The sequence below is a fragment of the Thamnophis elegans genome, chromosome 5 (genome assembly GCF_009769535.1).
Source record: "Thamnophis elegans isolate rThaEle1 chromosome 5, rThaEle1.pri, whole genome shotgun sequence".
Taxonomy (NCBI): Eukaryota; Metazoa; Chordata; class Lepidosauria; order Squamata; family Colubridae; genus Thamnophis; species Thamnophis elegans.
This window is the reverse complement of record NC_045545.1, coordinates 7769745-7796387: the sequence shown is the minus strand read 5'-3', so window position 1 is coordinate 7796387 and position 26643 is coordinate 7769745. Positions and strand designations below refer to the sequence as shown.

The window sequence follows — 26643 nt, the reverse complement described above, 5'->3', positions numbered from 1 at the left end:
AACACTTTCTGCCATGTGTTCGCTACAAGTTGCTCTTGTAATTGTCCAGTAAATATTGGTATCTGTAAAGAATAGAACAAGGGTGAAGAAATGTGTCTCACAATGTAAATTCGTTCTCTTATGTATTTTGTGGGATGTTATTATGCAAGCATGAAGATTTTGATAAGTCACTCATGGCACCATTGTGATCAGAAACAGATGCCAATGTCAATTTCCTAATCAAAAGAAATGCAGTACAGGGAGAACCTGGCTGGGGCTGCTGTAGGTCCCCCATTTTGAGGGGAAGCAAAAGGCAACTCTTAGGCGATCTGTCTATAAGTGAGTATTCCCTGGGAAAGCCATGCGCTGGATGTGCTTCCAATCAGCAGGGCAGTGATGAGAGGGGGCCCTTGGGGGAATGAGACAGGTTTCAGTGCAGGTTAGATTAAGGCCAAGGCCCCCAGGCTTTAACATGCTGGCCCCATAAACCAGATCAGGCCTGTAGGCTAGAGATTTCCCATATAAATGGTCTATACTGCTTGCTATAGCAAGCATCTTATACCAGATGCAACCTTGTTTTCTCTTTTGGATGCGGAAGGGATGCTCACGATTTTTTCTTCTCCAAGTTTAACCCAAAGAAGCATCAAAACTAAGCATCTACTTATCTATTACCTTGGCAGATCAAACTGCAATAAAATATGAACGTTTTTCACGACCCTTAAGGCAATAAGATTGGGGGGGGGGGAAGAGGAGTCAAAAGGGAAGTGTGACTTGTGAGCAGGGGTGGGTTTCTCGCCCCGTTCCAACCAGTTCGGTTGGAACGGGGCCGGCGGCGTCCTCGTGCACGCGCGCAGTGCACGCATGCGTACTAGCGCCTGTGCGATGCTCCAGCTGCTCCTGGAGGGTCGCGCAGGCGCTGTATGCGTCCTGCGCATGCGTGGAAGCGCAGAACTCGTCAAAACTGGGTAAGAAACGCGGGCGGGCGGGTGGATCCTTCGGCGTTCCCGGAAGTTACTTACTTCCGGGTTCGCAGACCAACCGGTTTGCGGGGACCGCCACGAACCGCCTGAAACCCACCCCTGCTTGTGAGCCCCTCTCACTGTAGCACAGTATTGACATGCATCTGAAATGATCAATCTACATTATTTTCATATCTTGGCTCTTCTCGGACACCCATCCATTTTGCTGCTTATAATTCAGAAAGGGGGGGAAAAACACATTGTTCTTATAATAAGAAAGGAATGATGGACATTCTAAAACTTGGGTAGTCCTTAAACTCTCGTATATAAGTGCCGTGTTTGTCCTTCGCCCAGACTGTCATCTGAATGAAACACAGCAAGGTGAACAATCCAACTGCAAGAGAGGAAAAAAGATCATTAACATTACAAAATATTCTATTGAGAATAAATACCCCAAAATTTTAAAACCAAGAATGCTATTCACCTGGAACGCACTGAGTCATGATAGTAAAACCAATCCACGTTCCCAGCTGTAACGGCCAAGAAGATTTAGAACTATTTCACATGATTAAAATTGCTAAATGCAACCAGTCCCTTTATATTAAAATAATCAAACAGAACTACTTTTAATATCAGTTTGTAAAACAAAAGCAATAAAACATAAACATGCAACTAATGAAAGACACAACCGATATATTGGAAATGTGTTGCTACATGTATGAACTTCTGGTTTACGATCTTCTGAATAAGAGCGTGAAGACATTTCCCACCTAAGTTAATTAAGATACAGTAAAGAAGGTATACATTTCTTAAATATTAGTAGGCAGAGTTACTATGTGTAGGGCCTTTAAAAACAATGAACTGACATCTACTAATTGAAGATGATGGTAAAAAGACGTACAGAAAGAGTGCTTTGAGAATTTAATTGCAATTTAATTGCAATTGCAATTAATTTAATTTAATTGCAATTGGCATGCCTCACAATCAGAATTTCACAAGGTGGATCTAATGTGAATATATCAACTGCCTGCCTGGAATGCTATTTTTTGCCTCAATTTATCATGTTTGTTAAGGAGCAGAAACATAATAATAGCAGAATGGTTTTAGATGTTTTGCTAGGACTCCCCTTCCTGGAAGCAATTTTAAAATAATAAAATGTTGATGATTTATTTTTAAAAATTAGTAATTCCCGCTCTTCTCTCCATACATTCTGCATAAAAATTCACTTCTGATCATTATACTAAACATCTTTTTAGGTATATAATCTACAGCAAAGTGGAGAATTTCGGGTTATTTTTGTTACATTATAGTACTAGGAATTGTAAAGCCTTGCAAAAATCACCTAGAGATATCCTAGTATGTCCAAATTTACCTCCTCCCCTTTACAGGTTTATATAAAAAAATGTGTGTTGAAGCTAAAATAGCTTGATGTATTAAAATATATTCAAGTGGCCCGCGTAAAATAAATTAGAAAACTACTTGTCTAAACTGCTTTGTCATCATCTGTTCTCCACAAACGTTCCCATTTATACATTTCTAATTTATTACTAATTTATAGTAGGTCTTTCCATTTGCAGTTCTTTTAAAAAATGATGTTCATTTTTTCCAGTGTCCTTGAAACAGTAGCAAATCTGAGGTAATCCCTCAACTGCAAGAAACACTATGCAGCTTACGCTATGTTTCTGCATTCATTTTTTCTCTTAGGTTCCGTTCTAAAGTAGTATTGCGAGCATGTTTTGTGAAGTACAGAATTCGGTGGTTTATCAAAAATGGGGAGATATTTAAAGGTGCAGTTCAAGCTTTCGAGTGTTTTAATTACTGTCCTTATAGCAACGCATTAAGCATATTATACATCAAGCAAAGCCAAATTTTTGCAATATTAAAAATGCTTACCTCATAGGTATAATTGGGGCAAGACACAAAATAAAATAGCCACGTGAAAGGATTCTTCGTTGGATAAGGGATCTTACAGGTCTTGGATCCTATCAATTGAAAGATCCAAAAAATTTAAAACTACCTGCTCTGCTTTGTGTAGGTTTAAAAATATATATATCCAATATTTCTTTTAGCAGAAGGCTTGGAAGGTAGCACCAATAACAGGGATGCAATTATTATTCCAATATAATTTTATAGTTCACCTGCTTTTTTTCATTGAGGTACCCTACCAGAGATACTTCAATACTCAAAGCACTTTACAGTATTTACAGAATTAAAATTAATGCATCTATCTTTCAGCAATCCCACCACTGCCAATCCTTCTAGATTAAAGCAGTTGAAGATGGAGAAGCAGTTTCAAAGAAATGCCTATGTTTCTAGGCACTGAGAGTCTCACAACTGCCCAGCGATATAGGTCGTCCTCGACTTACGACTACAGTTGAGCCCCAAATTTACGTTGCTAAGTGAGACGATGTTAAGTGACTTTTGCCCCGTTTTACAACTTTTCTTGCACACAGTTCTTAAGTGAATCATTGCGGTTAAGTATAATAATCTGGTTGTTAAACGAATCTGTCTTGCCCATCGACGTGGCTTGTCAGAAGGGCGCCAAAGTTGATCACATGACCCCCGGGACGCTGCCATAAATATGAGCCAATTGGCAAGCATCTGATTTTGGATCACATGACCATGGGCCATCCATGTGAAAAATGGTCATAAGCCACATTTTTCAGTGCTGTAACTTAATGACTGTCATTAAACGAAGTTGAGGATTTGGGAGCTGAGGTGGCACAGTGGTTAGAGTGCAGCACTGCAGGCTACTTCAGCTGACTGTTACTTGCAGTTCGGCAGTTCAAATCTCACCGGCTCAAGGTTGACTCAGCCTTCCATCCTTCCGAGGTGGGTAAAATGAGGACCCAGATTGTTGGGGGCGATATGCTGACTCTGTAAACCGCTTAGAGAGGGCTGAAAGCCCTATGAAGTGGTATATAAGTCTAACTGCTATTGCTATTGCTATCTATAATGATAGTACATTGATCAAAGATAGCTCAATCAGAAAGAAAAAAAGGAGACATCCTTCTCCCCCCCACCCCCATAACTGGGGCAGAAGATCAGCCAGATTCATGGAAGAGGCTCTTTGTAAGATGCCCCACATTCACCTATATATTTATTCGATATAAATGTAAGTCAACAGTAACCTTAACAGTATTTAATTAGAAGCAAAACACTCAGCTTTTTCCATCTCTTCTCAGATTACTAAGGGTAATATGGATAGAAAAGTTTCCAGCTTCACATGTCTGCAATGAGAGAGAATGAGAAAGTGGATGAAAATAAAGACAATGAAAGAAAAGGCAGTTTAAATAGAGAGGAGGGCTCTCGGTCAGGGGTGGGTTTCTCGCCCCGTTCCAACCGGTTCGGTTGGAACGGGGCCGGCGGCGTCCTCGTGCACGCGCGCAGTGCACGCATGCGTACTAGCGTCTGTGCAATGCTCCAGCTGCTCCTGGAGGATCGCGCAGGCGCTGTATGCGTCCTGCGCATGCGTGGAAGCGCGGAACTCGTCAAAAACGGGTAAGGAGCGCGGGCGGGCTGGCCCTTCGCCGTTCCCGGAAGTTACTTACTTCCGGGTTCGCCGACCAACCGGTTCGCGGGGACCACCGCGAACCGGTTGAAACCCACCCCTGCTCTCGGTATATATATGAGGAGGCACGACCCAGAACCAGAAGCCAGACTGCTAAAGCACAATCAGCCTCTTCAAAACCCCTCCTACCCTCACAGGAAACACAACCCCCCAAACAATCAGAACAGAACACCCCTCCACCAAATAAGGACACACTTCCACCTAATCAAGACACACCCAAGCTCCCATTCAATCAGTTTTAATCCTCTACTGGCAGTTAAAACTTAATCCCCTACTGGCAGTTACAATTTAATCCCCTACCAGCAGTTATAAGGAACAAAACAGCCAAGATCCCACACTACTCCTGGAAACACCAAACCTGAAGTAGTCAGCAGCAGCCTGAAGATGACGAATGTGACTTCGTCGAAACGTCGCCAAGACATCTCCAATTCTACGCGGGAGAAAACCCGAACAACTAGAGACCTACATACTAACACCCGCGAAAACCTCAGAAAACATATATATATATATATATATATATATATATATATATATATATATATATATATATATATATATATATATATATATATATATATATATATATATATATATATATATATATATATATTATTTTTTTTCCTAATTCGACAGAGCTAGTTCTCATACAGACCCATTTGGTCCGCTTCAGATAGATTGGGCTCTCTTACTGAGAGTGAATTCACTCACATCTGAAAGAAACTGATTAGCCTTCCGCAAAGCCACGAAGATCTGGCTGTTCAGGCAGGCTGGGGGGCTGTTGAAACAGCCAGCCCCACGGGAACTATGAATGTTGTGTATTTTAAATTGTTGTTTGTCTATTTGCCTATTTATCCCCTCCCTTTGTTTATTGTAAGCCGCCCGGAGTCCTTCGGGAGTGGGCGGCATACAAGACCAATAAAATGCTAAAAAAATAAATACTAAATAGGGAAGAATACCTTTAAAATCTCATCTGTTTTGTCCTGTTTTAAAAGCGAAATCTAATTTCTGTTTACACCATGGTACCTCTGGACTGCATGGTCTTACAGCTTTTTTTACACATCTTCAAATACAGGTAAGTCCTTGACTTATAACACAATTGGGCCTGGAACCTCTGTCATGAAGTAGTGTGGTCACAAAGTGAATTATGCCTGATTTTACCACCTTTTTGCCATGGGAAGGTTGCAACTGACTATCACATGACATCAATGCATTTTAGCTGTCAATTGCCAGGCTCCCAAATTTTGATAGTGGACCACAGGAACACTGCATCAGTTTTAAGGGCAAGGATCAACCGTAAGTCACTTTTTTTTCAACGCAGTTATGGCTTTGGATGGTCATACGTTGAGGACTACCTGCAAAGCTTCAATTGTTACAAGTTATTAGAAACATTTGATTTAGATGACAGCGCTTCCACTAGGTCGTTCCCCAAACTGCCAAGACAAGAAGTTCAGATTTGATTTATCTGTGCAAAGACCGATTCATCTTAGAGCATGTAAATTATCAAGGCCTCTGGGGATTCAGCTCAGATAGCGATTCAAAATCTGAGCAAGAGTTATTTTGCTAGCTCTGTCAACCTCTGTGCTGTATCTCAACCGCTCCTCTTGACAGCTGGGCCCTGAAATTGTGCATTCCTGTGGGAAGCACCCAGATGATTCCTCTAGTAAACACATTGAAGCTTCTGTGTTTCCACATAAAAATAAACCCCCTCATTGCTTTAAGAACAATGCATTGTTCATTGACACTGAAGGAAAATGCTTCTACTGCCCTTATTTGGAAAATCTTAAAATGTGCGTATTTAACACTTTGAACGCATATTTATTTTCTTGATTCGAAAGATTTATAAGGCTGCCCTTTTCGCAATTTATGAGGAGGACAGCCTTATAAATTATAGCCTTATAACATTATAAATACAGTACACAATAACCAGAGGTGGGTTACTACCAGTTAGCACCTATTCGATAGAACCGGTTCGTCAAATCTACCGAGAGAGAGAGAGAGAGAGACAGAGAGAGAGAGAGAAAACACATGGCCAGCAAGCCACTCCCACCAGGTCACATGGCCGGCAAGCCACCCCCACAAAGGAGAGTAGGTTCGAAAAAATTTTGAAACCCACCACTGACAATAACCCAACAAAATCAAAGGCATAACACATAATTGAGGATCATGATAAAAACATGCACATCACAGAATCAATAGGGATCACTTTTGATAGGAGTTGAGCTAAAAAAAAAAAATAACTAAATAAATATCCTGCTAAAAGATATATCTGACCATGATAATTTTCTTCTAAATGAAAAGATAGGACTCAAATAGCCGTGCTAAAACCACATACTAGTAACCTGGTATAAGTCTCGTTTCTGCCAAAATATTCCGATCACATACCAATTAGTGTAAATTAGTTCGGGAAGCTGCCAGTAGTATAAAAAACATCCAAAAGAATGACTAGAAACAATATCTTAGTATGCAGAAAATTGTGTGGCATATGTCTCTCCTTTTAAAAAACAAGAAGACAAACGCCATAGAAGATGTCTCACACATAAGGAATTGTTTGGAGGTGGCTCCTTTGAAACATGGAAAGTGGCATATCCTAATTTTATTCTCACAATAATGCTGTTGGCTGAGAAAACATGAGTGACTGAAAACCAAGTTCCTTGGTCAAATGGGGAAAAAATCCTTCCCCAGTCCTGTAACTACAACACGGTGAGCTCTTTGGTAAAGCATTCACTTTAAAAACACAATAATGTTTTATTAAGGTTGTTCTTTTATTTCCATTCATTTTACCTTGCTCCTCTCTTTCCTTACTCTACCAAGACAACTTCTAATTCAAAACAGATTCACTCACAATCCACTCTCTTAATTTATTTGAAGATTGCAACATATTTTCCAGGACTAGGCTGAATCTCATATGTCATGTACAGAGACAAACGTCAGATACCTGTTCCTTACTGCAAAGGGTAAAAATATGAAGAGAATGCAGATAAACAGATATAAATTGTTAAAATTACTGCTTCCATTTTCCTTTCCAAATGCTTCCAACCAGCTTTTTTTTGGGGGGGGGGATTTGTTGGAAAACACTAAAAAGCAATAGCAGAGTGTCTCACCTCCATGACATCTAATATATAGGAAATGCGTATCTGCTTTGAAACTGTGACCCGACAAAAGCGCGCATGACAAAAGCGTGCCGACAAAACCGCATCGCTAAATCCGCGACATCATCAACGCGCCGACAACAGCGCGGCGACATCAGCGCGGAGACAGAAGGGCACTTTACAACAGCGCATCGACAGAAAGCCGATTTAACTTAAGGTAAGGGTTAGGTTTAGGGTTAGGTTTAGGGTTAGGTTTAGGGTTAGTTTAGGGTTAGGTTTAGGGTTAGAGTTAGGGTTAGGTTTAGGGTTAGGGTTAGGGTTAGGTTTAGGGTTACGTTTAGGATTAGGTTTAGGGTTAGGTTTAGCGTTACGTTTAACGTTACGTTTAGCGTTACGTTTAGCGTTACGTTTAGCGTTACGTTTAGCGTTAGGGTTAGCGTTAGGGTTAGCGTTACGTTTAGGGTTAGGGTTAGCGTTACATTTAGGGTTAGGTTTAGGTTTAGGGTTAGGTTTCGTTTTACAGCACGCTTCTGTCGCCGCGCTGTTGTCGCCGCGATTCAGCGCTCATTCGTCGGAGCGCTTTAGAACTCACGGTTTTGTCACCGCAGTTTAGTCGGGCGTGATCTTGTCATTCGCCCTTTTGTTGGTGAACCCTTTGAAACTGCCTTAAATATACTTTCTGCTATTGGCTGCAATGAGAATAAAAGAAAATCAAAAGAAAAAAGAAGACAGAGAAATGAGAATGTCTTTGGCTTCTGGTCTACTGTGTTGAGACTGTTGAGTGCGGGTGAAAATTGCAGTATTCTTGGCAAGATTTGGAAGTGGCCTTGTTAACTTATTCCTAGAGCTGAGAGCAAGTGGCTGGCTCAAGGTCATCCAGCTGGCCTTGAGCCTAAGACAGGACTAGAACTCACAGTCTCCTGGATTCAAGCCTGATGCCTTGGCCACTACCCCAAACTGGCTCACTACTGGTCTGTTACTGGCAAGATTCTAGATTCATCACACCAACGTGCCAATATTATGCTAGGATCATACCAGTGGTGGGATTCAAATAATTTAACAACCGGTTCTCTGTCCTAATGACCAGGTGGGGTTGGCGGGGCTTAGTGGTCATGTGACTGGGTGGGCATGGCCAATTCAAGGTCACTCAGGTCGATGGGCGCTTCGTCTTAGCTGTTACAATGCAATAAGGGTTAACCGGAGAGGTAGTTTCTGTAAGCAGGTCAATAAAGATTAGTCTAGAAACAACACCAGAATGTTTCCTTCCTGCCTTCCTTACAGGATTAGCCCTGTAAAGTGGAAAAAAGCAAAACGAGATTTCCTCCAACAATCGGTTCTCTGAACTACTTAGAAAGTTACCAACCGGTTCTCCCGAATAGGTGCGAACTGGCTGAATCCCACCACTAAATCATACTGACTAAATGGGACAATAAAATTGCAATGAAAAATTGCTCAATGTGACAATAACAATTACAAATGTTTCTTACTATATATATATATTTAAATTTGCAATATACTTACCAGGAACATGATCAGAGCAAAATTAACTTGTTTTAGTCCATAATCTGCAGAAGAAAATATTTATGAAGGTTCAGCTGAATGAAACATTCAAATGATTTTTCCTTTTTTTTTTTTTTGCTACTTACATGGTGGCGTGTAAAGAGGATGATTGATATAAAAAGCAAGCCACGCAGCAAATCCCCAGTAATAGAAACAATTCTGTAAAACAAGTCATTTATATTTTTGTTAATTTTTTATATTAAAGAGGTCTACAGAAAATATAGTGTGTGTGCACTCAAGTAAATTATTTGCCTAATGCTAAGGTATATAAACAGAATGTGAGCAGGTACTACATATTCAAAGAAGAATTAGTTCTCCAGTTATTTTAACAAAATACGGGGAAATTATGTTTCCTCCATTATAACAGTCTGACTTTTTCCCCAGCTGATTCAAATGTAATTCAGAACTTTCCCATTACTTTGTTCCTTAGAACCAAAGAAATACATATTTGTCAATGAAGAGCAAAGAAACAAATTACGCTTTCCACATGGCTCCCAGTCTACAAAAATGTCAGTTTATTATAATTTCCTAACATTTTGCAGTGTTAATGCTACCAAAAATAGTTTATATGAGAAGATTTAAAAGAAAGAGATTTTTTTTAAACAGTGTTTAAATGTTTAAAAACACTTATCTCACATTCCTTGTAGCACTTTTTAAAAATATAGACCTTTCTGTAATAGACATACAGTATTTATAACGTTCTGGAAGTGAGCTTACTAAATATGATCCCCCGTTTGGTAAATTTTTAATACAGAATATTTTAGAGGCACAAACTTCTCAAATCTGTGGTAGCAAGTAGGGCAATTTTATTCAGTGTAATTATAGATTTTAAATCCCTCAAGCAAATTAATACTATTTCATACATCTTATTTCAGACAAAATCAACCTATGCTAGTGTTTAATCTATAAATAGCTGCACTGTTAAATTCAAGAATCAGGATCTTCTAGCATTTCACTAAGACAAGTTGAAGAAGTGCTGTAGGTGGATACAGATTAAAAAGATCTGTCAAAAAAAAAAACAGCATTGTGTTCTAAACCCCATCCATTTATCTGTGGCATTGAATAAAGGTCCAAAAGAAGAGGGGATTGGGGGTGTCATGATATGACACTAATTTTGTCCTTTTTATTTTAAAAATAGCAATAGGAGCTATGGATATCGATGGGTGGATGAAACCTAAAACTTGTGTGAAGGTGTTTCGTTTTGAAGCACAGACTTGATAGCAATTCAGCTAGCATGATATAAAGGGATCTGTGAGTTTGTGTAAACAAGCAAAAATCCTTCTGTGGAACAGGATAAACTTAAATCAGTTTCTGAGTTCTTAATTTTCTTGGTATCTAAAGATATACTGAGGTATCAACCATCCCGCTTGGCACATTCAACAAAAGAAATTCCTAGTTCTTTAAATTAAACCAAGAGTGTAGCTTTCCTGAAAAATACATCTAGGCATAGCATAAGCAAAGTCAGTTCTGGGATTTTCCTGCGAAAACCCACATAGGTAATTCCCCTTTTCCCCTTCCGGGCCACCCGGAGTTCATCGTTTACCAATTGTGTTCAATGCTTTTGCTTTGGGAAAAACTGTCTGCTTCGGTCAAAACATTCATCATCACTTGGCCTTGATAGATAACGTATCTCAGGCAACAGACGGTTCACTTACATGCCACAGCCTCCCTCCACCCTTAGGAACTCACCATCCTCTTCCCGTCCAGAGGTGGTATTCAGCAGGTTCTAATCAGTTCTGGAGAACCCATAGCAGAAATTCTGGTAATTCAGAGAACTGGTAAATACCACCTCTGACTGGTCCTGCCCCCATCTATTCTCTGCCTCCTGAGTCCCAACTGATTGGGAGGAAATGGGAATTTTGCAGTCCCCTGGAGTGGGTGGGAATGGAGATTTTACAGTATCCTTCCCCTGCCACGCCCACCAAGTCATGCCATGCCACCAAGCCACGCTCACAGAACCAGTAGTAAAAAAAAATGTGAATTCCACCACTGTTCCTGTTATTGTTTGGCAAAGCTGCGAGAGAAAGCAGGTACAGGCAACTGTTCTGACCCACCCTCGTCCCACACCAACACACTCCAAGCCAAAGATACGTTACGGAATTTATTAACAGACAGACAGGTCCTTGGCAGCTATCCAACACAGACAAGCTTCGGCAGCAATCCAGCCTGCCAGGCTCACAGTACTGTTCTCCAACATTAGTTCATGCGTTGACTTCTGCAAAAGGGGTGTGTGCACAAGTATTCCTTTTATAGTCTGGAGAGGAGCCTAATGACCACCAGCTGAGTGCAATTATCTCCTGTAACTGCGCAACTGTTCCTTACGCCTATTAGCTCTCCGGTGCCGGGCATCTAGGAACAACTCCCTTGGCTCCTCCCCACTGCTGACGTCCTGATCACACTCCCTTGTTTCCTCCCCGCTGGTCCAAGGCTCAGGCGCCTCCTGGTGGCCAACCAGCCTCTCTGCGCCCTGCTCGGAGTCGGAACCCTGTCCAGGGTCCTCCACATCCTCCAGAGCCGACTCATAGGGCCCCTCGCTGTCGGTGTCTGGTGGCAGCTCCAACGGCTCCTGCTGGGCCACACCAGGCAACTATGGAGTGCAGGTTTGACATGAGGGCAGATCCACTGCTCCATCTCCCTCTTTTAGAATTTTCTGACACCATGAATTTCACTTTAGAAGCAGGTAGGAAAGAATGTAGGTTCAATAGTTCAGGGGCCACAAGATTGTGCCTTGAAAGTGGAATGCGTGGATGAAATGAGTAGCAGATAGTTTAAATACCAGTAGGCAATCTAAGTACCAATACCCAGCTGTAAAGAGCTTAAAAGCTCAGCGTCCACATTGTAATTGTGCCTACAAAGGAATCTTGTGTTAGAGTGCAGCTGATTAAAAACTGCCAACCCATAATCCAACACAAGCCGAAACAACTTACTGACCTTATGTCCCATTTTTATAACACTGCGATCTTCTTCCAATCAAACAAAAATCTAACATCTAAAGTGCTTGCCTCTTATAATACGGTTGATACGCAGACAATTAACAAAAAGAACTTCAGTGACCTCAAAGGAAAATAACACCTGGTATGACGATCTAGAAAAATGTTTTATTTGCAGGAAATCTTCCTTCCTGCAATGAATAAGAGGAGACTTTGGAAAATGAAAAAGTTGTGTGTTAACTTTGTACACCACAAAGACTCTCTTTCTCTCTCTCTCTTTCTCTCCCCACCCCCTTTTAGGCATGAGTGATGCTGCAACCGAGATGGAAAGCGAAGTTTGCATTGTAACACTGCTTTCTTCGTTTTGAGCCCCACTGCCTTCCCCCCACCCCTAATCACCGACACTGCTGATTACTAATTACTAATAATAGAAGCCCCATTAAAAAGCTATTTGGTGATGGCTACCATCAATCCAAAATGTGAAGTTTACTGTGAAATTAATTGTACCTGAAAAATTTCTGCCTCTTCATATTTTAGAAAAAAAACTGTTAATTTTCCTCACCTCTTCATATCAGAAGATGAAAATAGGTAATAGCACATTTATAATGTCACTTTTAACCGGCCATTGTCTTACACAGCCATTTTTCCACTTTTAAATTCTACTACACTACACTTTGCAATTCCTAAGTCTGCTCTCTACAGTAACAGAAAATACTCGACTTCTATCAGATGTTGTGAAGCCCTTTCCAACCATCCTTCTCTTAAATCATTCCGCCTGTCTTCTTACGTTGTTCCAGCCTCCTCCAAACTGTTGTCTAGATAAGGGTTTCTCAACTTTAAGATGTGTGGACTTCAATTCCCAGAATTCCCCCAGCCAGCAAGCTTGAGAAATGCTGATCTAGTTCTCCAGCTCTAGTGAATACGTTGACTCCTGCAACAGGCGTGTGCACAATCATTCCTTTTATAGTCTTGAGAGGAGCCTAATTACCACCAGCTGAGTGCAATTATCTCCTGTAACTGTGTAACTGTTCCTTACGCCTATTAGCTCTCCGTTGCCGGGCATCCAGGACCAACTCCCTTGTCTCCTCCCCACTGCTCCAATGCATGACGTCCGGACCACACTCCCTTGTCTCCTCCCCACTGGTCCAAGGCTCAGGCGCCTCCTGGTGGCCAACCAGCCTCTCTGCGCCCTGCTCGGAGTCAGAACCCTGTCCAGGGTCCTCCACATCCTCCAAAGTCGACTCATAGGGCCCCTCGCTGTCAGAGTCTGGTGGCAGCTCCAACGGCTCCTGCTGGGCCACAACACTTTCCCTACCGGTTCGCAAATGTGAGCGCACGCATGAGGACGGCATAGAGCCGGGGGCAGGTGGGTAGGCCCACCCACAATTTCCACTACCGGTTTGGGCAAACAGGTCCGAACCAGCTGAATACCTCCTTTGATTGTCACATGATGTATTGTGACTCCCCCCCCCCTTTGCTAAACTGCCGTGAGCATGGCCAGCATGTGACGCATGCAGCCCACGAGTTTGATCACCCCAGCTGTACAGGCTCTAACAATCCATGTTTTGGAACAGATCCATATCTTGAAAGCCTTCCCAAAAACCAGAAGGGTCAGGGCTACCTAATCTTAAGAGAATTGGTGTTCCAAAGGGCCAAATAGCAACAGAAAAACAAGCCCTTTCCCCCCAGGTCTCACAAGTTGACATTCTTGATTGACAGGACCCATAGCTATGCCTCTCCTGCTGGAGCAAATGAGCCTTAATAGAAGAATCTGGGTGTTCCTGCAAATAGTATTGCCTGTAAATGCTACGTAACTGCAGACCACAGAGGGAGAAAGAGAGAGAGAGTTCAGAATTTTGTTCACCGTGTTAATTAGGCAGAAATTAAAAGGGCATTCATGTGTTTCTGAGGCATAATCTGAACTGCCAGAAAAAGGGCATCCCTGGAGAATAGCTACGTTTGTCCTCATTCATCCCGATGTTCTCCAGTGGCAGAGAAACGTGTGTTAAAAACTGCCTCTTGCATTGAACAAAATACAGCAGGCAATGCTCTAATTAATGCAAACAACCAGATTCAAGCAAAAGCACGTTTTTGATCTCAAGAACATAATCCGGATCAAATAGCAACAGCTTCTACGGTAAGTGGTCTTTGTTTTAGCGGAGATTGAAAGAACCAATGAAAGAACTGGCCAGCTGCCACTGAATAGTTTGTTCTTCAGATGCAGCATTAGGAAACAAAAATCATAATGAGAACAACTGCCTGCTAAGAGCACTTAAAGCTCTAAAGGATTATTACGTCTTTGCTAGGGCACCGGATTTTTAATTTGGAACGGTATGCCCATCCCCCCACTCTATATAAAAAACCAAGTGGAAATTAGCAACTATTTACAAATAAGGTGATCCGATCTGGATATTACATATTACATATATATATATATATATATATATATATATATATATATATATATATGTGTGTGTGTGTGTGTGTGTGTGTGTGTGTGTGTGTGTGTGTGTGTGTGTGTGTCTGTCTGTCTGTCTGTCTGTCTATCTATATCTTTTTGTGGCCTAATGGCTAAGAAGTCTGCCTAGTATGCAATACAGCACAGGTTCGAATCCCAGTAAGGGTATGGCTAGCTGATGAGAGCTAAATAGCTTGAAATAGATCTATACTAGTCTCCCTTTATTTATTTATCAGCACAATACAATAAAAACATATACATATATACATATATACATATATACATATATACATATATACATATATACATATATACATATATACATATATACATATATACATATATACATATATATATTTAAAGTCACAGGTTCGATTCCCAACATAGGGTATGGCTAGCTGATGAGAGCTAAATAGCTTGAAATAGATCTATACTAGTCTCCCTTTATTTATTTATCAGCATAAATATAACAAAAATATACATATATACATATACATATACATATACATATATATATATATATATCAGAGATAGCAAATACACTATTATTTTATGTGCATCTCCCACCACAGAAAAAGATCCGGGGGGAAAGTCATAGAAGTCCAAAATTCACATGAATGACAATAATCAATGACCCTCTATTATACATTTAAAAAATGCAATGTTTATATCAATAGGGTACAGTGGCTTAGATTTTGGAATAATACCCATATTTGAATCAATCCTCAATGTGATGTTATAAGAAAAATTAAAGATCTACTATATACTCCCTCCTGAACCCCAGAAGGAAATATGAGATACAGATCTAATTAATGCTCTACATATAAAATGTGAAATGCAAAAACAAAATAATACAAAAATTCACACCCCACCATTATTATTTTTTTAAAAAAACTACATTTATTAGCTACATTGTTCTTAAATCATTCAATACCTCAGTGGTGGGATTCAAATAATTTACCAACCAGTTCCCTGCCCTAATGACCAGCTGGGTAGGTGGGGCTCGGAGGTCATGTGATCATGTGGGCGTGGCCAAGAAAATGTCACTCAGGTCGATGGGCACTTCACCTTAGTTGTTACAATGGTAATAAGGGTTAATCGGAGAGACAGTTTCTGTAAGCAGGGCAATAAAGATTAGGCTAGAAACAACACCAGAATGCTTCCTTCCTGCCTTCCTTACAGGATTAGCCCTGCAAAGTGGGAAAAAACAAAAGGAGATTTCTTCCAACAACCGGTTCTTCGAACTGCTTAGAAAGTTAGCAACTGGTTCTCCCGAATAGGTGCGAACTGGCTGAATCCCACCACTGCAATACCTCCAGAAGCGCTTAATTTAAGGATCAATTCAGAAACATCTATTTTGGCTCAGGGTAACAGAGAGAGAGGGAGGGAGGGAGGGAGGGAGGGAGGGAGGGAGGGCGAGAGAGAGGGGGGATGGATTTTAGCCTCATTTTCAATCTAATGTACTTTTATTTCCTCCTTTGAGAATTTAAGGGCCGAGGTGGCGCAGTGGGTAGAGTGCAGTACTGCAGGCCACTTCAGCTGACTGCTAGTTCAGCAGTTCAAATCTCACCAGCTCAGGGTTGACTCAGCCTTCCATCCTTCCGAGGTGGGTAAAATGAGGACCCGGATTGTTGTTGGGGGCGATATGCTGACTCTGTAAACCGCTTAGAGAGGGCTGAAAGCCCTATGAAGCGGTATATAAGTCTAACTGCTATTGCTATTGCTATTGCTAATTTTTAACATAGCAAAGGATTTCAATCTCCCACAAACATTTGGAATGGTTCCGTCCCTGGAGAAGGCGCATCAAAGTTACATTTTGCAAATAGTCCCAAGTCCAAAATTTTTCTATAAAAGAATAGTTGCAAGTTAGCAACATTTTAATGAATCCGAAATTCCCTCGGTTTTGCTGATGGAGCTGAAGTCTAAGAGTACATTAAAAAAAAATCTGTAAAATATACCTTGCTATTGTGAAGTTAGCTACAGGCCAACGTCAAGCATCAGCTGTAATTCTAATAAACCCACTGACTCAACAGTTTTAACAGGAGAGCATGACCTAGGAAGAAAGCCACTCTCAAGGAGCATGTTCCCACTTGGCTAGAATAAAAAAGATCCGATATCGCAGTCCCATGGTTTGCAGCAATAATTTGGAATGGCAGATTTCAGTAGCGGATGTTAAATCCTAACAGAGAACAGTTCCTCACTTTGAAGAGCATCATTATGGCCCAAAGTTGTTATCACAAACTGGGCTCCTATAGGGAGTGGCCAGATTAGACTGCATTGAAGGGCTGCAAGTAGATTTTGTGACAATTTACCTTAACAATATTCCTCAGTGGCATAGTCCCATGGGAGAACCGATGAACAAATATTGTTTCAATCAACCTTTTGATGTAGTGGAAAGAATGGCAGATACATGCCAAGCTAGAAACAGCAAGATAAAAGCGTTTCAGAAAACTAAAAAGACAAATCGGGCAAGACATTTGGCATAAAGCTGTGATGCCCCCAAAATAAACACCTCCAGTCTAGAAGTGAGACTCACTTAACTACTGGATGTCGGCCTGAAGAAAATCTGTCATCCTGGCCATAGATAAAAGGCATACGGAGATAAAACACAAAATAGATGAACAACGGGCCCGTATATTCTATCAAAAATACCTGCAAAGGAAAGAGACGCTTATTAGAAGTTTACCTTTTGGTTGCAGGGAATATTACAAAGCTGATGCATAGCCAGCTCGGTTCCACCACAAAACCGCATTCGACTAAACCGCGCTCAACGAAACCGCATAGCTGACGTCATCAACAGGGCGACAACAGTGCAGAGACAGAAGCACACTGTAAACGCTAAACCTAAAATTAACCCCTAAACCTAAACCTAACCCCCCTAAACCTAATCCTAACCCTAACCCTAAACCTAACCCTTAACCTAACCCTAAACCTAATCCTAACCCTAACCCTTAACCTAACCCTTAACCTAACCCTAAACCTAATCCTAACCCTTAACCTAACCCTAAACCTAACCCTAACCCTTAACCTAACCCTTAACCTAACCCTTAACCTAACCCTAAAGCTAAACCTAACCCTAACCTTTAACCTAACCCTAAAGCTAACCCTAAACCTAACCCTTACCTTAAGTTGAATCGGATTGCTTTCAAAGCACTATTTAAAGCGCCCTTCTTTCTCCGCGCTCGCTGTTGTCGCCCTGTTGATGACGTCAGCGACGCGGTTTAATCGGGCGCGGCTTAGTCGAGCACGGTTTTGTCGTGCCACGAGCCAGCTCGCCCAAAAACACTGCATGCAGTTCTCCCAATCAGAATGGATGCTGAATGAACATTTGCTATAGCCGACGCTTTGAACCAACGTTTTAACTTGCTGGCTGGTGAATCCCATATATCTTAATACTGCCAAGGTTGAAAAACGCTGCTCTAGAAAGTACTCTGCTTATTTCCCCTGAGGCTGTCATTTATTTATTTTTTTCTATTTTACATAACTGTCTTCATCGCCCAAGAATTGTTGCTGCTTGTATTATAGCTTTGAAATGGTAAAACACTGCGGTGGTTATTTTGCAATCTGAGATGGTTTTGCCTTTAGCACAACTGAAAACAATCGTGCTTAATAAGAAACACAGCATGGTTAGATGGTTGGATCCAAGGCAGAAGGCTGAATCCCCAATTCAAACTGAGGCTCCTGATCAACTCAAATGAGTTCCTATGGGAGAAGGGAAATAAATGTGGGATAAGCAAATGAAATATTAACATTCCTTCTATGTATCTGTTAATGACCGATGCCTTGGCTCAAGGGCATAGGACAAGCCTATTAAAATACTTCTTGCAGCTGGTCGTTATAAGCAATACGACTCAAGACAAACTACATGTTTCTCCAAAAATAAGACCCGATCTTATATTTTTGGGGGGGCGGGCTCCAAAATAAGCACCAAGGTTTCTTTTTTTGGGAAACACGATTTCAGGGTGACCAGTCTGGCTGGGGGCCCCACCCCCAGCACGTGCACAAGAGGCAGCAAGCACATGGGGACCAGAGGTGGGTTCCTACCAGTCCGCACCTATTCGGTAGAACCAGTTCGTCAAATCTACCGAACCGGTTAGAAAAGGTTCCACCAGTGGACCCGGAAAGCAGGCCACACCTACAGAAGAGGTCCCAAAATTTTTTGAAACCCACCACTGGTCCTTGGATATGATTATTCCACACTATCATGCTCCTATTTATAAAACTCAGGGCCTCTGTGAAAGGTAAGGATGATTACTGCGTTTGTGGTGCAATCAGAACATTGCGTGTGTTGAAGTTGTTTTAACGCAAACCAAAGATGCCTTTTAAAAAACAAGCATACATCATATTCTTATGCATGCCAGTGCTGTGTGTGAGGTAATTTAAGGTGGTTCTGACAAGTGTCGTCGGCATCTTCATATCCGGTCACATGGGCGGCAAGCCACTCCCACAAAGGAGGCCACACCCACAGAGTAGGTTCGAACAATTTTTGAAACCCACCACTGGTGGGGACCAACGGTATCTGGCAGCAGCTGCAGTCTGCCAGTCCCTTGGTCAGGGCACTCTGGGTCTGTGCACCCTGCACAGCGCAGGTGAGTTGATCCCCGGTCCAAGAAGCAGATGGAGGCAGAGGCACAGGGGGGGGACAGGGGGGAGGTGACCTGGACACACTGCACAGGGCGTGGGAAAACCAAGAGTCCATGAGCCAGAGCTGTGGCCCGCCATTCGGGCCCACTGACTCTTGGCCCTCCCTTGGCCCGTACAACACATTGAGATTGCCTGCATCTGTTCCTTGGGCAGGTAATCGGCTCACCTCCGCTAAGCGGGCTGTGGCTGCTGCTGCACACTGTCAGCATGTGCATGCTCACCGCCTCCTGTGCTGGCTATGCCCCCCCTTCACCAGTGACGTGCAGTCAGGGGAGGCAGAGCCTCACCACTGTCATCATGAAAAGAAAAAAAAATGTAAAAGGAAAAAGGCAAGAGCTGAGGTCAGGCTGAGCTAGTTGCTGCCAGAGTCACCATGGATGACTCTGCTTAGTGCTTAACTGTTTAAAAAAGCCTCTTAAAAAGCTCCCTCTACAGGAGGAAGCAGGAGAACGACGTGCCTCATCTAGTCTGACTTCATGATCACTCGAGCAGAGTTAAGCAAGGGTTAAAAGCTGAAAAATTCCTTATGTAGATGAGGCACGTGGTTCTCTCGTCTCCTCCTGTAGAGGGCGCTTTTTTAGAGGCTTTTTTAAACAATTAAGCGGAGTCATCCATTGGGGACTCTGGCAGCAACTAGCCCAGCCTGACCTCGGGCGAAAGAAGGAAAGCACTTTAGACATTGGGATGTCGGGGGAAAGGACTGCCTCACCAGCCATAAACCTCACCGCACGTCACTGCCCTTCACTATGGCTTATTTTGGGGGTAGGGCTTATATTTGATGCATGCTCTAAAAATCAGCTGGGTCTTATTTTCGGGAAAATGTGGTAGTTTACATCAACCAAATTGTATTTTGTGCATTGATTCCAGATATAAATCATTGGTTTGCTATCAATGTCCCATTTTATCTTACGATACATGCAAGTAGTCCCTTTACTTGGCCACATGTTGGTCTGTGTAACATGTTTGAAAATTGAATGTTGAATGTTGAATGTTGATTTTATTTATATGCCGCCCTTTTCCCCCGAAGGGGACTCAGGGCGGCTCACAACTCAACCAGGGAAGGGGGATACAAACAAGAATTTAAAACGACATAAAAAAACAATGCATGATTAAAACACAACAGTCATGCCAATTCGAGACGGGGGCAACAGCTCTTTAGCCCCAGGCCTGTCGGAACAGCCAGGTTTTAAGGGCTTTGCGGAAGGCCTGGAGGGTGGTGAGGGTTCGAATCCCCACGGGGAGTTCGTTCCAGAGGGTCGGAGCAGCCACAGAGAAGGCTCTCCTCCGAGTAGTCGCCAGTCGACACTGGCCGGCGGATGGAATTCGGAGGAGGCCTAATCTGTGGGATCTGATCGGTCTAGTGGAGGTAATTGCCAGTCTGGCAAAGAATGTGTAGCAATGTATTGATGTTGGTCTAGGAAACAGGAGACGGTGAGATCTGGGTTCTGCGTCAGGCATGAAAGCCAGCTAGGTGACTTTGAGCCAATCACACTCTCTCTCTCAGCTCAAACCACCTCACAGGATTGTTGTTATATGGGGCAAATAGGAGGAGGAGGAAGGAGCATTAGGTGTGTTACTTATAACATTAGTTACTTATAAAGTAATAAAGGCGGGTAAAAATGTAATAAAATAAAACACAAGGAGGGGGAAGACTGTGGGTTATAACACGACCCACTGTACCCACAAATTGCCGTGCCCACAAATCCTGGCTCCATCTTACATTGAGGGCTTTCTTTCTTTTTGAAAATGTCTTTCCCCCGATCAGATGTTATTTTTGTTCTTTTAGCAGATATGACAGGCAAAAAGCCAATTCAGAAAAGGGGCATGTCACAGCATCTTTGTGCAAAGGAGCGCTTCACCTGTTTTAAGTTCTCCTGGCACTGAAGCGCAGAAAAAACCGAAGCCAAAGATGAAAAGTTGGAAGAATGGATTCTATTCTATCCAAAGTTGGCTCCGTTCCACGTAATTGGATCAAATGACTGCTTCCTTCTCGCCCTAATTTTGGAGGGCAGCATCCTCTCCCTACTTTCTCGTTGCATCCCCTAATATAGGCATTACACAAGCCGGGTTTTGTCAGGTTGCCAAGCAACCAGGGCTGCGTTGCTATGGACTCGTTTGCCAAGTTTTTTTGGGTGATTATATATATATATATTTTTTCCCCTTTGCATCCTTCATCCCAGCAACTCTTGAGTTTAGAAAAGAAAGCAAAAAGGCGGGAGGTGCTTCCTACCATTTTGCGTTGGAGAAAAACCTAAATAACCTCATAAGAGACCGCCTACTGCCTATCACCTCCACACGACCCATCAGATCTCATCGTTTAGGCCTCCTCCGAGTTCCATCTGCTGGCCAATGCCGACTGGCCACCACGCGGAGGAGAGCCTTCTCGGTGGTAGCCCCGACCCAATGGAACGATCTCCCCGTGGAGATTCGTACCCTCACCACCCTTCAGACCTTCCGCACAGCCCTTAGAATCTGGCTATCCCATCAGGTCTGGGGCTAAAGATTGTAACCCGCCCAAATGGTATGAATGTTGCGTTTTAATCATGTATTGTTTTGTATGTAAAAGTTTGTCTTTTCCCCTCCCCCCTTGGATTGTGAGCCGCCCTGAGTCCCCCCAGGGAAAAGGGCGGCATACAAATAAACAATCTGAATCTGAATCTGAATAATGCAAGATATTACTGAAGTAAAACAGCAATTAATTAAAACATATCAAAGCTGAGGGGGCTCACCATGGTCCATCCAATTTGCGGCCCTAAATCTTTAAAATAGAGAGTAGCAGTGGTGCCAACTGGGAGAAGTTGCAGGATTTCCCCATTCTTCAGGGATTTTCCTTCTGAGAGGATGAGAAGAAGTTGTAATATGAACTGAGGTACACAATCCCTCATCAAAGCTTGCGTTTTCTACAGCTATTCTTTCCTATTTACCTCAAGGAGTCTTCAAAGGCACCCAAATATTTCTTCCATTTAAGAACATTTGAAGGGGAAAAAAAGGAAGCATTTGAAGACGTGGGAAAGGAAAATATCATCCAGGACTGAAATGCTACCGGTTCGGACGGGAAAATGCTACCTGTTCGCCCGAACCGGTTTTTCCCACGATCAGCTGTGCTGCACAATTTATATTAGCTAGAAAGCAGGATTTCCTGCTTTCTAGCTAATATAAATCGCATGGCACAGCTGATCCCCTCCCCTCGCTGTTCACTTACCTTTGCAGGCGTGCTTCTGTGCATGCACGGAAAGTACTGCGTGTGCTCACATTGCTACCGAACCGCTAGCAAAGGTCAGTGGATTTCACCCATGAGTATGTCAAATGATTCTACACGTCCTTGTCAATACAGATAATCCTCGACGTACCACCACAATTGAGCCCAAAGTTTCCGTTGCTAAGTGAGACCTTTGTTAAGTGAGTCTTGTCCCACTTTACGACCTTTCTCGTCATAGTTGTTAAGTGAATCACTGCAGTTGTTAATTTAGTAACATGGTTGTTAAGTGAATCTGGCTTCCCCATAGACCATTGCAACTGTCAGAATTATGAGTCAGTTGCCAAGCATCTGAATTTTGATCACGTGACTATAGGGATGCTGCAATCGTTGCTAAGTATGAAAAATAGTGATAAATCACTTTCTTCGGTGCCATTGTAGCTTTGAGCAGTCACTCAATGAACTGTTGTAAGTCAAGGACTGCCTCTATACAGAAAACTGAAGCAGATCATGGTCCCATGTAATCTGTTCAGCTTTTTTTCATTCTTTGCTGATGTTTCTCCGAACTGCTGTCACAGCCTCTTAAATTGGGCTATATTGGTAACATTCTGTATGCAAAACATGAGCTCACAGCCTAGTCTTTGGGAAACCAGGGTGTTAAAAAGACATCACGGCAAAAAGTGTTTATTATACACAAGATTTTTCTATCAGAACTCTGTCTCAATAATTGGGCCGACTTCGGAAAGAAGGTGGCCTTGGACCTCTGTTGAGCAGCCTGCTTTTCTTACTACACAGGGAGGAGATAATTTTTATTTTGATTCCCTCTCCCTCTTAAACAGCCCCAGTTCTGTCTATGGATGCAGGAGTCCAGATCTCACTTCACATAACTCAAAATGCTAATTAAATGTGCTTCCTGCAGCAACCTAGCAAAGAACTAATTTTTTAAAGGATTTTAACATTGTAACCTGAATGAACTGCTTTGATTTAGAGAAAAATGCAGTGTTTAAATTAATCAATCTCTCTCTCACACACACACACACACACACGCGCGCGCACACACACACACACGATACTTACTAGGATCAAGCCTTATAGATTGTCTTGCTGGATACCACTGAGGATCTATAGGGGAAAACAGAAGCGCACAACTAAAAACGTGACCTTCCTATTATTCAGTCCTCTGACTTTCCATCTTAATCTCAACACATTATTTTAAAAAATATCAATTCTTGCCAATCGCTTCTTTACTCATTCTTTCTCAATTTGCCTGTTTGGGTTTGGTGGGGTTGATTTCCAAAGTATTACACAACATTTCTGGCAAAAGTAATATAAACAGCAATAGCAATAGCAGTTAGACTTATATACCGCTTCATAGGGCTTTCAGCCCTCTCTAAGCGGTTTACAGAGTCAGCATATTGCCCCCACACAATCCGGGTCCTCATTTTACCCACCTCGGAAGGATGGAAGGCTGAGTCAACCCTGAGCCGGTGAGATTTGAACAGCCGAACTGCAGAACTGCAGTCAGCTGAAGTAGCCTGCAGTGCTGCATTTAACCACTGCGCCACTTCAGCTCTGCATATTGGTATATAATCAGTGGTGAAATTCTTTTTTTTTTAACTACCAGTTCTGTGGGCGTGGCTTGGTGGGCGTGGCAGGGGAAGGATACTGCAAAATCTCCATTCCCACCCCATTCTGGAGCCAGCCAGAGGTGGGATTTGCTGCTTCTCCGAACTACTCAAACTTTCCGCTACCGGTTCTCCAGAACCTGTCAGAACCTGCTGAATTTCACCCCTGTATATAATCATATATGAATACATTTCTAAATAAAAGCGTGTATAAAGATAAAATATATAAATGATAAACATCGATGCTTAATGTTGTAAGCCTCCCAGCGTCGCCCGCCTTGCAGCGAGACAATGCCAAAAAATATTTTAAAATAAAATAAATATATAAATTCCAAAACAAACGTTTGCTTTAGCAAATGAGCTTTGCAAGATCTGTACTGCTAACTCAACCCAGAAACCTCTAAGCCAATCTTCACCAATTTGATGCCTTCTAGCCACATCTATAGCAATAGCAATAGCAGTTAGACTTATATACCGCTTCATAGGGCTTTCAGCCCTCTCTAAGCGGTTTACAGAGTCAGCATATTGCCCCCAACAACAATCTGGGTCCTCATTTTACCCACCTCGGAAGGATGGAAGGCTGAGTCAACCTTGAGCCGGTGAGATTTGAACAGCCGAACCGCAGAACTGCAGTCAGCTGAAGTAGCCTGCAGTGCTGCACTCTAACCACTGCGCCACCTTGGCTCTTGAGGCTATCTATGACAATTCGCCACTGCCAACTCGCCATAGCCAGCATAAAGAGCGCCAACTTGCTGCAGGCAACATGCTGCGGGACAACTAGCCACAAGAAAACTCACGGCGGGACAAGAATTACACTAACATCAAAGCAAGGATTCAGAAAGGAGGGTCAAAATGAAATGAGAATGACAAAAATTAAAATAGTTTTTTAATTTATTTTAAATAATTTTATTTTTTTTAATTTTAAATAATAATTTTAAATTTAGATTTAGATAATTTAAATAATTAAAGTGAATTGTTAAATTGTCCCGCAGCAAGTTGGCTGCCGCAAGTTGGCTGTGGTGAGTTATCAGCTATGAGCTGGCTGTGGTGAGTTATCTGCTTGTGAGCTGGCTGTGGTGAGTTATCTGCCTTGAGCTGGCTGTGATGAGTTATCTGCTGTGAGCTGGCTGCGGTGAGTTATCTGCTGTGAGCTGGCTGTGGTGAGTTATCTGCTTGTGAGCTGGCTGTGGTGAGTTATCTGCTGTGAGCTGGCTGTGGTGAGTTATCTGCTTGTGAGCTGGCTGTGGTGAGTTATCTGCTGTGAGCTGGCTGTGGTGAGTTATCTGCTGTGAGCTGGCTGTGGTGAGTTATCTGCTTGTGAGCTGGCTGTGGTGAGTTATCTGCTGTGAGCTGGCTGTGGTGAGTTATCTGCTTGTGAGCTGGCTGTGGTGAGTTATCTGCTGTGAGCTGACTGTGGTAAGTTATCTGCTGTAAGCTGGCTGTGGTGAGTTATCTGCTTGTGAGCTGGCTGTGATGAGTTATCTGCTTTTGAGCTGACTGTGGTAAGTTATCTGCTGTGAGCTGGCTGTGGTGAGTTATCTGCTTGTGAGCTGGCTGTGGTGAGTTATCTGCTTGTGAGCTGGCTGTGGTGAGTTATCTGCTGTGAGCTGGCTGTGGTGAGTTATCTGCTTGTGAGCTGGCTGTGGTGTGTTATCTGCTGTGAGCTGGCTGTGGTGAGTTATCTGCTGTGAGCTTTATCTGCTTGTGAGCTGGCTGTGGTGAGTTATCTGCTTGTGAGCTGGCTGTGGTGAGTTATCTGCCTTGAGCTGGCTGTGGTGAGTTATCTGCTTGTGAGTTGGCTACAACAAGTTGCCCCATGCCGACTCTAGCCATTGGACAGCCATTTGTCTATTTCTGGGAGGCAACTGGGAAGGGAAAACTAGAGACATAACACATCTGAAGAGCATCACAGTGAAAAAGTCTGGCTTAAACCTTCAGCAATTAGTAGAAAGAATTAGTAACTCGGCTTTGAGAAAGCTTATGTCATTTCTGCTCCTCACAATTATGTAAATTTAATTAGGTACTGACATCCCTTTTAAAATAAATTTTGAAACATAGATACTCACGCATCTTGTGGAACATCACTTGGATGTCGCTGATTGTAGTTTGTGGCTCAACCTAAATAAGAGAAAATTTCCCATCAGGAAGCAAGCAGATAATTCTTTTTTTGGAAGGGTGAGTGGGTGGGAGCAAAGGATATAATTAAGGAGGCCCCTCAGCTACAGGATGAAGATATTGTGCAAATCTCCGAGTGCTCAGAACATGATCTATAAATGTGAATATTAAAAAGTGGTGTTTACTAACCTTTTCTAGGAAGCACAGCTGTTGTTTTGTCTTCCAGTCAAGAATTTCCACCTGGCAAAAAAAAGTGGACAAACCATTTCAAATGATCTTACACTATTTAACTGCTACAGTTTACATGAACAAGAAACAGTTGAGGTCAAATATCAAAGAAGTTATACCTTAACTTTTTTTTTAATGAACCACAGCTGGGTTCATGACTCAAAGATAGCTATAATCCTTTTACAAGCTGCATACAGTATATTTATTCATTTTTATTCTAATAACGTATGTTCTTTAAGAACAAACTGGGTTTTCCTCCTGGCAACTTATAGCATAGTAAAACCAGACT

At 42.3% G+C, this 26643-nt stretch overlaps 1 protein-coding gene across 1 annotated transcript; it reads right to left on the bottom strand.

The window, feature by feature from the left end:
* Positions 1 to 1204: 1204 nt before the first annotated feature.
* LOC116509574 (very-long-chain enoyl-CoA reductase-like) lies at positions 1205 to 26381 on the bottom strand (the record flags this gene model as incomplete). The annotated part of the gene is made up of 12 exons (XM_032218779.1): positions 1205 to 1332; positions 1423 to 1468; positions 2832 to 2920; positions 4105 to 4168; positions 9120 to 9163; positions 9245 to 9317; positions 16859 to 16964; positions 17083 to 17198; positions 21920 to 22023; positions 23464 to 23508; positions 26078 to 26129; positions 26316 to 26381. Coding segments are annotated over 12 exons (933 nt in total), but the record flags the coding sequence as incomplete, so codon positions are not given.
* Between the last annotated feature and the right edge of the window lie 262 nt (positions 26382 to 26643).